The sequence below is a fragment of the Tauraco erythrolophus genome, chromosome 4 (assembly GCF_009769465.1).
Source record: "Tauraco erythrolophus isolate bTauEry1 chromosome 4, bTauEry1.pri, whole genome shotgun sequence".
In the NCBI taxonomy this organism is placed as follows: domain Eukaryota; kingdom Metazoa; phylum Chordata; class Aves; order Musophagiformes; family Musophagidae; genus Tauraco; species Tauraco erythrolophus.
The window spans coordinates 88,275,645-88,287,733 of NC_141468.1; the positions used below are offsets into that span (position 1 = coordinate 88,275,645).

The 12,089-nt window shown below is 43.2% G+C and overlaps 1 protein-coding gene across 1 annotated transcript in view; it reads left to right on the top strand.

Annotated features, from left to right (window-relative positions):
• The first annotated feature begins 5,842 nt into the window (after nucleotides 1-5,842).
• RIMKLB (ribosomal modification protein rimK like family member B) overlaps nucleotides 5,843-12,089 on the top strand; it is a 42,863-nt gene continuing 36,616 nt past the window's right edge. Inside the window, exon 1 of the mRNA XM_086610788.1 lies at nucleotides 5,843-6,017. Within this exon, the coding sequence (XP_086466914.1) occupies nucleotides 5,843-6,017 (175 nt within the window). The remainder of the gene's footprint in view (nucleotides 6,018-12,089) is intronic.

The following is a 12,089-nucleotide window of genomic DNA, read 5'->3' on the forward strand; positions in this document are numbered from 1 at the left end:
GGCTCTGGTAGGTAAGAGAGGAATTTTTCTTGAGGTTGGCCTTAAGCATCACCGTGAAGCAGCAGCGTCAGGAATGAGTTGATTTATCTTGGATTTATTTTTCTAAAGCAATTTTAATACGTGTTTCAGGACGTCAGTTTTTATCTCTGTATATATCGCCGTGCGTTATATTCAGCATCCATACATATTTCCTTCAGGTTTTCTGTAGATGATCATCATCCTGGTATCTTTGTGCTTTATGCTTGAAAGAGCTGTGAACTGTGTTCAGATCCCCTCTCCCTATGACATGAAGTCGTATTTCTGGGATGTTTCAAACACTGCTCTCGTTACGGTGAGACAGCGTCTTCCGTGACAGCGTATGGCGGATCGTGTGCTGGGTCCTACGCTGGATGACCCTTCGTTGGCTGTTCAGCCCGTCTGCTACCTGAGGTTGACTTTGTAATTCAGCTCTGCCTTGAGGTGTCTCCTAAAGGAGGCAGCTTAGAAGCATCTGCCGACTGTTCGTAGGGCTTCAGTATCCTGAGGTGTGGCCTCCAAAATAACATTCTAGAAGCTGCTGTAATGATGGAGACAATGGGTTGATTGGAAGCGTGTACTCCATTTCAAGCCTTAGCTAATTTGTGATGGGAAGCAAAATACCTTTTCCAGCTTGAATAACACTGTTCTGGAAACAAGTGTTAAGGGTTATGGGTTAACGGTGAATGCGCAGGTGCGAGTGCTCAGAGCCATGTTTTTCCTAGTTCTCCATTTCCCCTGGCAGTCGTGGCTGTCAGTCTCTTTGCTCTTTCCTTCTCACTTCCATGAGATTTTTCTGGCCATTATCTGAGCTGTAGGGATTAAACATGCCTAGAGGAATGCTTAAACGAAGGTTAGGTTTTACCTCTCTATTAACTGCTGGAACCCACGGAGTGGTGTTGGCTGCGTGGTGCTGTAACCGAGGCCAAGTCTGAGCCAAGGTCTAAAAAGAGGTGATTCTGGGAGAGATGGATGGTACCAATTGCTCCACTAACTTATTTCCCAAAGAGGTGATTCTGGGAGGGGCAGACGGTACCAATTGCTTCGCTAACTTCTTTCCCAGATTGCACTATAGTCAACGGGAGTGTGCTACAACGTCAGGTCACAAGTCGAGCAGTTGAGATAGCTGGGTCACTTTGATTCCTAGTGCTACAAAACAGCTAGGATTCCATTTGTCATTCCCAGAGGGAAGAAACAACCTAATCTTTACGATATACAAAGGCCCTGGGTAGTTGCGTTCTGAAGAGGAAGGATACGGAATGATCTTTTTGCCTGCTAGATGGCTTTGATGTTACACGTTTATCAATAATACATAAATGAAATAGTATCTCCTAATCACTGGGTTCTTGTTTCAGCTTAGGGGAAAACACATCGTGATGAAAAAGAGACTAGTGCGTTTTCCTCCCGCTTTTGGGTGTCGAAGACAGGACAAGGAATAAACGGACAGTGGAGACCCATCTCCCATTCCTGGGGGCAGGTCTCTAAGGTCTCTGTGAAGACCCCTTCAAGGGAGAAAGTGGTCATCAGAGAAGATTTCCCCATCTCTCTAGACAGCTGATCCGATTGCTGAATTCCCTGTTGTGTGGGTAAAACACATTTGCCTATGATGTGACGTAGAAAAGTGGCCCAGGGAATGCTTTTGTTAGAACAGCTGCTCAAGGTGTATTACGTATTCAAGGAATGCAGGAGGAGATACCTTGGCATGTGCTGGGGAGGGGAGGAAGCTGCTGTAGGAACGCCGGGATAAAGCAGCGCAGGGATGCCACGGCTCCAAGTTGAGTTGAGCGTTCCGTTCCCTCTGTAAATTAGTAGGAATCTGTTCCACACCGCGTCTTTCTGAAGCAGATGCAGAAGCATCAGCTTGGCCGGTGTGACACACGGTTTGATTTTTATCATAGAGCTTTTACTTTCATGCCACCCTTTTATCTCTTCCCAGACTGTTTTATACAGCTAAGTTTTTGATGATTTTTTTCTGTTTCATTTCAAACATCTGTTAAATAGTTATTGAAAGATTGTACTTACGTTGACCATAGTAGCTTTGAGTGGTGAAAACCACATCTCGGGGGGAGTAGATTTCGATTAGATGTAAGGAAGAAATTTTTTACACTGAGGGTGGTGAGGCACTGGACCAGGTTGCCCAGAGAAGCTGTGGCTGCCCCATCCCTGGAAGTGTTCAAGGCCAGGTTGGATGGGGCTTTGGGCAACCTGGTGTAGTGGGGGGTGTCCCTGCCCATGGCAGAGGGGTTGGAACTGGATGATCTTTGAGGTCCCTTCCAACCTAAACCGTTCTAGGATTCTATGTGCTCTTCCTCTGGTTTTGCAATAGATGCTCTCATGATTTAGGAAGTATTCCATGCACACCCAGCATTGTCTGAGGCTGTGTCTTTTAGACTGAAATGGGTGGAGTTGGGTTTTAGGGAAAAAAATCTGGAAATCGTACGCAACTCGAGAGCTTAATGCTTTTGTGCATCCGACTGCAAGGCAAGTTTTCCTCCTACAGACCATTTTCTTGACAATGTGGGAGGGATTGTTAAGATGTTTGGGTTAATAGGGTAAATTGCAGGTTTTGTGTTCCGTGAGACTTCTTGCACAATCAAAATAGAGATTATAAGGAGAGGCTGAAACTGGTGAGTAGATTCTGCTTTTAGGAGGAGAATGTTGGTGTGAAAAGCGTATTTCTCCAGGTGGAAAAAGAAACCCCATAGTATTGGGTTGGAGGTCAAGGAACTGGTAGTTCGGATTTCTAGTTTCTGCCTCTGCCACTGGCTTGTGACTTCATCTAAAATGAGTTTCTTCATCTTTACCTCCAGACTCGAGATTGTTACCTGCCTGCCTTGTGCTGAGATGTGAGCCTTTGTATATATGTTCATAAAACTTTTAAGATTTAGAAGAAATGGGACATGATGTTAGGAGGGTGATGGATACCCATACCCAAGGCATTTTTCTATGTCTGATGGTTTAACGTGCTAATTGAGATACCCGGATGGCTCTTCTTGATGATGCTGTAAGCGCCTCTCAAAAATAGAATAAAGATGGAGGAAAGAAAAGGATATACCTTTTTCTCTTTCTTCCTCAATCCTTTGCTGATTTTTTTTTTTTTTTTTTTAAGAAAGAAAGTACTGGAATGGCAATCAGGGAATGGCACAGTCTCTGCTGATTTAAGGGAGTGGAAGTGGGGCCGTGTATAAAAGAGATTGGACAAAAATGGAAGCAGATCCCTGTTGGCAAAGAAATCAAGGGTTGGTAGCAAGCAAAAATGGGGAGAAGGGTGCCAGAGAGAAAATACCTTGTTCTTTGCACCAGCCTTAGAACTGGTACTGAGTGGGGAAAAAAAACCCAAACCACAAACCCAACCCCAAACCAAAAAAACCAAACAGGCTGAAAATCTGTGATGGCGTCTCGTTTGTGGTTTGTTTTTTTTTTTTTTTTCTTTTAATTATGACAAAGTTTGTCTAGTGTGTGTGTATATATATATATATATTTAGGTTCTTGATGTTCTGTAGCTGGTTTTGAAGAGGGACAGGCTGGCCTGGTAGACCTGCTCTTCGAGAGAGAGCTGTGTGGGGCTGTGTGGTCTCCCCAGTCCTTCCTGCAAATACCAGAAAGAAAGGTAAATGGACAAGAAGCCTTCGGAACTGGGCCGTAGTGGTGCCATGTCTGAAAATATAATTTGTCCCACTTCTTAGCTGAGGATGTTGTCCCAGGAAGTTTTCTGTAAACTACCGCGTAGAGAAATCCCTTGGTGGGAGAGCCAAGAGCGAGGCAGGATCTGACACTCGTCAGCCCTTGCAAGCCCCAAGCCTCATCTTGCCCTTTGCACTTTCAGCTGCTTTGAAGATAAAAAAGGTTCTTTGAGATATCAAAAGATATTTTTTACAACCTCCCATACCTGTTTTCCTGCAGGGAGCTAGCGCTCCTTTTCCTGCTCTACCTTGAGCATCTTGACTGCTGTCAAGGGCTGCTCTGCATCTGTGGTTGCCTTTCCCTACCTCCCCCTTCCTTTCACTCCGTGAGCATGAAGAACTTCAGTCCTTGGCTTTGTTGTTGCTCCTCATTTACCGAAGCAATGGAAAAAATGTCGGAGTCTTTGTTGTCATTATGGTTCTCAGTACCAGGAATAAAAATGGCCACTTAAAATTTTACCTTCTTCTTAAGAAGAAGCTGTGCTAGTAAAAGAAACTTGTTGTTTAGTTACAAAAAAAAAAATTGGCGTGTTCTTAGGGTTGTAGCAAAACAATCCTGTTGTCCCACACCTGCTGCAGAAACTAGAATTCTTTGTAATATTAAGTGAAAGCAGTTGTGTACCTATGGTCTTTCTGCATTTACATTTTCTGCTGGCACCAGGTCCTGTTGTTGGGACTACCAGGCAAAATTCCTGTTTCTATCCCAGAGTTCGATCCTGTTTGAAACTCATGTAAGCTCAGATAAGAGATTCAGGTTGGATGTTAGGAAGTATTTCTTCTCTGAAAGGGTTGTCCGCCACTGGAACAGGCTGCCCAGGGAGGTGGTTGAGTCCCCATCCCTGGATGGGTTTAAGAATAGGGTGGATGAACTACTTAGGGACATGGTTTAATGGGGATTAGGGACGGTTGGGCTGGATGATCTCTATGGTCTTTTCCAACCTAGAAAATCTATGAAATCTATGAAATAAGCTATAATGGTGAGAAAAGTGATTTCTACCTCTTTATTTTAATACAGAAGTTTCAAGTGTGTCACAGGAAACAGCTCTCTCTTTCTCCAGAATTCCTTTTCCCCACACCATGGTGCTTCTTGTTTTTATGGAATCTAAAGGAGCAGTCCATTAGCGTACCTGTGATTGTTGTACAGCTTTTAAAATATTTTAGTATCTAGTCAAAATGAGTCAAAATCCCCTGTATTCAAAGGAGAAGGAGCAGTACCTTGCTGTCATCACTTCTAACACCGCTGGAATTCTTCAATTTAAACTGTTTTTCTGGTTTTGGTGCTGAATTCGTTGGTGCTGTTTATGTGTAAAGGTGATTTAGAAACAAAATACTTTAGAGCAAGAAAAGGCACTGAGATTCAAAGCTTGATTTTGCTTTAGATTACATACATTAATGTTCAGTGTTCTTAACGTTTTGTTGATGCTTCTTGCTCCACTGTTTTTTCCATTAATATATTCTAATACTAAATATATTCCACAGTAGATGTGAAGCATTTTTAAGAGCAAATCAGTCTTGAAATACTTACGTGGGAAGTTCTGTTTGAATGGATTTATTCCTTTCTTCTGAACTGCTTTTTTTAACGTCAAGAATTTGGCACGCTCCGTCTTCCATGTATGGTGGAAAGGGATCCATCAGGTCTGCCACCGGTGTTTCAGCAGAACCTAGGAGAGGGGCTGAGTTATTTCCAGTTGTACGGAATGATCCCAGTTGTGAAGTTGAAATTCTGGCTTTCAGACACGGCCGTGCAAAATGTTTTCAGTCCTTGATATGCCTCTCGGTACGGTTGAGAAAGGGAGATGCTCCTACCAGTACCAGTAGTTATGTCAAGTGTGTGCTTCTTGTGGATGAAACTAGGATGAGGACCAAGACTTGATTTTTAGCGTTTATGTTCCATTGAATGTAAATGGATTTGTTTCTGTTTGTTTTTTTTTTTACCTCTGTGGCAGATTAGGCATAGACATGGTGTTCCCACGTGGAGGTTGGAAGCTGCACTCCATTGAAAAGTACTGACTTGTGGAGAGGGAGGAGGACTCGGGACAATAGGGAGCATGAAGGTATGAGCCCATGTACTCTAACAATAGTTTCATCTTCTCCACCATCTAGAAGTTGGAAGGAAGTCTTCAAGGTTGCAAGACAAGTCCAAGATGTGCAGTTCGGTTGCTCCCAGGCTGTGGTTCTTGACAGACCGTCGCATCAGAGAAGATTACCCTCAGCAGGAGATCCTGAGAGCGCTGAAAGCCAAGTGCTGTGAAGAGGAGCTCGATTTCCGGGCCTTGGTGATGGATGAAGTGGTGCTGACCATTGAGGATGGAAATCTTGGTGAGCATGAGCTAAGCCTGGGAACGTGCTGAAAGGGAATGTGGAAAAAGATTATAAAATGGGATATCTGTTTTCTTTAGTAATGAATTCCATGGCTGCCAGGCCACCATACATCATCTAAGTTATGTAGATGTGCATGGTACCGTGTTCTTCAGCGTTCATTGTGATAATCAAATATAATTGTTTAGTTTGCATTAGAAATATTTTTGCCTTCTCTTTGTAGAACTTCTCTCTGGAGGGTTGCTTTAGTTTGTCCATTGTAGGATAAGGACTGTAGGACCTTTGAATTAAGAAGAAATTAGAGAGTTTCATTTTTGCCTGGCAACTTGAAGTTGATGGGTCACATTTAAGAGTTTCAGGGGGACGTTTTTCTTCTGTTTATGTTCTGACTCCAATATAGCAAACACACTTGAGATGAACTAAAAGGAATTTTCAGTGGACAGTACAAATTGTCCTGGAGCTAGAGGTCATGATGTGACTTAACTCCAGCGTGCTGCTGTACGGATGTGTAGTTACATATATGCCAAAAACCAAAGTATATGCATCAGAATAATTTGAACTATTAGTACAACTTACAGTGTTTTAAACTAAATTGTGGAATTTCCGTTCTGTTTTCCTATTAGCTTTTTTTTTTTTCCCCTGTGGTGATTAAAAAGGAAAAGCAAGACGTTAAGGTGTGTTAGAAATGTTAAATAAAATGATTCTGTAGATAGTAAGCTTATGTTACAGGAAGAATATTAATACCACCAACGTCAAGGTGTGTAACACTATTAAAATTTTTTTCCAACTTTTTAATCTGGATTTCCTAAAGGAAGGAGACTGCAGTGTTGTCCTGTACCTTTGCCTCTCCCATTGCTCTTCCCCATATATTAGTCAAAAAAAAATAACACTGGAGATCCAAGGAAGAATGAAATTTCTGAAAATTGTATTAGAATTATTCCATGTGGGAAGACAATAGCAAAGTTCTCTCAGCCCTGAAGAAGAGGCTGCCATGTGAGCTTCTACCTAGTTGCTTATTGAGCAATCTATAGAGGAGGGAAACCTTAAAACTGCCTCTGGGGAAGAACTTTGGTCAGAATTTGTGCCTTATTGTAGCATGAATCGAGTAAGCCTAACACAAATGCGTGGGAAAACAGGGGGTTTGACTCTGGTATTAGTAAACTTTTATTTATGTATTTCCCCTTTTATTCTGAGGTGTCTAGGATTTTTAGCAGAGATTTGAAATTCTGTAGGATGTCTTCAAATCCAGGCAATTTCTTGTCGGAAAGTCTGAACATCTTACTGCTCCGAGCGTGCTGTGCTTTGGACACTGTTCTGCGAGGGCAGCCGTCCTGGGCTGTAGCTGCAGCCTCCGAGATGCATAATTGGGCCTTCAGCATTTCAATATTGTTTTTATTTCTTGGTGATGTTTTCTTCTTTTCTGTCTTCTGCCTGATTTTGGGCAATTAAGTATGGCAAGCATGAATTCTGGGCTTTCCTGCTCTCTTCTGTTTAATGTCTCCTAATGCTGCTTCTCTTGCAAGAGAAAAGATGAAAGTATGCAAGTTGGAAAACTAATACTGAGGAATATGTAGTACAAGAATGAGAAAAATTAAGGAAATGACTAGAAAGAGAATGCAAAAAAAGGAAATTACTTGCATACAGAGTGTTCATTCAGAAGTATGTAAATAACTGACCTTCTGAAAAGGAGTGAGATAAAAAAGCTGAAAGATTGCAGATGGAAGTTTCCTTACAGATAATCTAGACTGGCTAATTGTGATTTTTTTTTTTTTTTTTTTTTTTGAGGGGTTGGGGGAGTAGACTTGTATTAAACAATTCTTGTTCTTGGAGAGAGTTGAAAAATCTTCCCTCTGAATTTTCCAGTTTTCATTTCCCTGGTGCTTACCCACATGTTTTGATACGGATTTCCGGTGGTGGAGGACACAAGCAAAAGTTTGGTGTTTCGTTTTCCTTGTTAAAATCCTCATCTGGCCTAGGAAAAGATATCCTGGAACAAAATCCAGGAGGTAATGCATTCTGTACCCTTTCTGTTATCTACTGTTGTGTGAGGGGTCCAGATTGAGTAAAATTTTGTACAACATAGAGGGTTTGAGGAAAAGAATGTGTCTTTGGTGGATAATAACCTGCTTTAGCTTCCAGTTCTACCCTTGTTTGTGTGGAAAGCTTAGCAATATGGGGCTCAGACTCTGGAAATACCTGATATTTGAGGAAGTAATAGGTTTCCACAGACTCGTGTTTGTGATTAGACTTTTTTTTTTTCCCCTTTAAAACCTAAGCGTTTTCTTAAGTAAATTGTTAAAAGAATGTTAACTTTCCAAGTCAAGTTGGAAATCACAGGATGCTATTTAAAACTTGAAAAATGTGGTGTTTCTGTAGGTGTAATCATTGATATTTCTTTGTGGACTTGCTGGCTGTCAGGAGCATGGCTGAAGACTTCAGAGACCAAAAAGTCAGCAATAAGACATTGAAAAGCTTGAAATGATACCTTGGGAGAGGTAGAGTGGAAAAGACACTTCTACACGAAGGAAAATTGAGCAAAGCAGTGGGATATATACCAAAACGAGAAGCTCAATATGAGCCGGCAATGTGCTCTTGCGGCCCAGAAGGCCAACCGCGTCCTGGGCTGCATCAAGAGGAGCGTGGCCAGCAGGTCAAGGGAGGTGATTCTTCCTCTCTACTCTGCCCTCGTGAGACCTCACCTGGAGTATTGCGTCCAGTTCTGGAGCCCCCAACATAAGAAGGGCATGGACCAGTTGGAGAGGGTCCAGAGGAGGGCCACGAAGATGATAAGAGGGCTGGAGCACCTTTCCTATGAGGACAGGCTGAAAGAGTTGGGGCTGTTCAGCCTGGAGAAGAGGAGGCTCCGGGGTGACCTTATAGCGGTCTTCCAGTACCTCAAGGGGGCCTACAGGAAAGATGGGGAGAGGCTGTTCAGGAGGACCAGTTGTGATAGGACAAGGGGTAATGGTTTTAAAATAGAGGGAGGTAGGTTCAGGTTGGATATTAGGAAAAAATTTTTTACCATGAGAGTTGTAGAACACTGGAACAGGTTGCCCAGAGAGGTGGTGGATGCTCCATCCCTGGAGACGTTCAAGGCCAGGTTGGACGAGGCCCTGAGCAACCTGATCTAGTTGGAGATGTCCCTGTTCCTTGCAGGGGGGTTGGACTAGATGACCTTTGAAGGTCCCTTCCAGCCCTAACGATTCTATGATTCTATGAAAACTGAAAATCGACCCTTCCACCCGTGACATGGCATGTGCTCTGTCAGTAGTGCACGTTGATGCACGTGTCACTGCAACCCAGAGCCACAGGCAGATGTGGAGAACTTCTGTGATGCTGAGACTCCTCCAAAGCCTGTGTATGTCAGAAGGACAAGGTTTGCCATGTGCCTGATGTGGCCAGGGGAGAGGTAGGGTTACCTGGGTGAGCGGGCACAGCAGGAGCAGCTCCTTGGGGCATCCCTCTGCTGTGCTGCAGGGCTGGAGGGATTCCCAGGCAAGCCAGCGGTGCAGCCCCCGCAGTCCCCGCCGGTTCCTTTTCTTCCGCAGCTGGAAGTTGGGATGACCTGGCATCCCAAGCATCCCCTGCCAGCCCTAGTCTTACTGGCCACAGGATGAGCCTGCGTGTAGCTCAAGGTCCACGCTAGGTGCCTCAGCACGGCGCGAGTCCAAAAAATGGTTGTAAATGCAAGTTAAGAGATGCAGAATGAAAGTTTTTTTCTTTTAAGTTTAGAAGGAAACTCTTGAACTGATTTATGCTTAAGGTATTTTGGAAATAGGTCAAGTTCAACAAATTGTTTTTGAAAATAACTGTGATTTATGCCTTATTTAAGCAAGTGTTACTGCATGTCTGCTTACCTGAGCCACGTGTTCCTGTTTCCTTTCCCCACTGGCGGTAGCACTCTAGATCTCCAAGGCAAAAGCTGAGTTAAAATCAGTGTAAAAGTCCAGCTGCATAAAACAATGGATATTTTTCTGCTTCTTTGGTGGGCTGAATCTGCTGAAATGGTTGCTGAATCCGACATGCACAACATTGGTACGCAGGACTGGGCAGGAATGCATGTATGGAAAAAAAAAAAAAAATGTGGAGAGTGATATTGCAGCTGTTCTGATTTAAACTGGCTCGAGCTATGGTGTGGCTGTAGCCTGTTTCTTAAGAGCTAAATTCCTGAAGCTAAACCAGTCTGATATGAGCTACTGCAGAATGGAGCAGCTGTGTTCTGATTGTGCCTTTCCAGCCTTGGTGTTGTAGGAGGACTTCATTTCTCCCTTGGTTTGCTTTCATGTTGTAGCTAAACCGATCTAATTCCAAAAAAAAAAAGGTTGACCAAATCCTCTTGCTCGTTGGCAGGATCTGGCGTTTGTGTGAGTTGAGTTGGCTAATCCAGTAACGCTAACTCCGCCCAAATAATTAGCAATTTTCTGTTGGAATAGCTTGCTGCATCCACGCATTTTGTGGTCACACAATTGCTAGCTCTAGTACAGAGGACAAGGAAGAATGGGGTTGCTTTTTTAGGGAATGGCTTGTACTTGAGTTGATTTAGTTGTAGCTTCAGGGCATACTTTACAGAGGAATTTTCTTATGGTTGGGATGCTCTATAGTGTCGGCTTTAAGATATTTTTGTGTGTATGTTTCTTTGAAGAAGATAGATCTAAGGAAGAAATTTTTCCCTCTGAGGGTGGTGAGGCACTGGCACAGGTTGCCCAGAGAAGCTGTGGCTGCCCCATCCCTGGAAGTGTTCAAGGCCAGGTTGGATGAGCCTTTGGGCAACGTGGTGTAGTGGAGGGTGTCCCTGCCCATGGCAGGGGGGTTGGAACTGGATGATCTTTGAGGTCCCTTCCAACCCAAACCGTTCTGTGATTCTAGGCTGTGGTGTTTATTGCTGAAAGGAAAGCACTGGATTGCTGAATTAAATGGTTAGCTGCCTAATCTGGTTTGGCAATTCCTTTATTCCTTTGAGATAACTAGCAGGTAATTTAACACATCTCTGTATGACGTTTTCAGGCACATCTGAAGTCTCGACGGTGAGTCCTGTTAAAATGTGTAATTTTAAACGACTTATCTAAGTTTGCCGTGATGCAGCAGGCGTGGGGAAATTGAAACGAGACAAATTAAAGTTTGTGAGCCAGAGTGTGTGGGGTGGGATGGGGGTGGAGGCAGCCTGGAGGGAATAAGCGTGCTATGAGACTTAGTGGACAGGAGATTAAAGATAATTCATTGGTCATCTCATCTTTATGAATAGAGGACTTTTTCTTCTCGTGCATGTCTAGCACTTGGCAATAACCTTCCCCACTGGCTGCACACCTGTTCCCTGTAGGGAAACCCAGTCCAAGAACTGTTCGTTGGTGACGAACATGCTGGGGAAGTTTGGATCTTTCCTTCATTAAAATTATATTCAAGAATGTCTTCATGAAAATCCTTTGCTCTCAGAATAGCAGAAGTTTGAGAACACTGAGGCAGCAATTTACCAGTTCCTTTGTTGTAGGTTTTTGTAGTCTCCATGTTTTCTGATTCTGTCCTGTGGAGGCAAGTGGCTTTGAGGAAAGCTGCTTTCGTAAACTTTGAACTATTAAAGATGCTGGAGTGAGTGGAATTGGAGTGTCTTAAAGCATAAACCAAAATGTGACCTTTTCCAAAGACCTTCTTGGCTTTTCCTTTGGGAATGTAAAAGCCAGTGATGAGCCTAGGTGAGGAACGAAAAGGACGTAATAGCCCTCTGTTCTCGAGCAGCAATACTTTGTGCGTGGTCAGCTGGCTTTTCTGAAGTCAGATGGGTGACATCTGGGAACCGATCTCTTGTCTTCATTTTCTTCTGCAGAGGAAGCTTTTAGAAGATAGAATCTTTGGACTTGGTAAAGGTTACTGGTATGCTGCTTTAGGTATCTGGGTTTCCTCAAATTTGCAATATTAGTCACTCTTTCATTTAAGTATTTAATCTTGATAAATCTGATTTCGTTTCAAATGATCCATCCTTCCTTCATAATTCAATCTCAACTAGTAACAAATCGTTGTGATCTTTGGTATTTTTTTTTTTTCCTCACGCTGGATTAGGTAGCATTGGAAATAAGCATG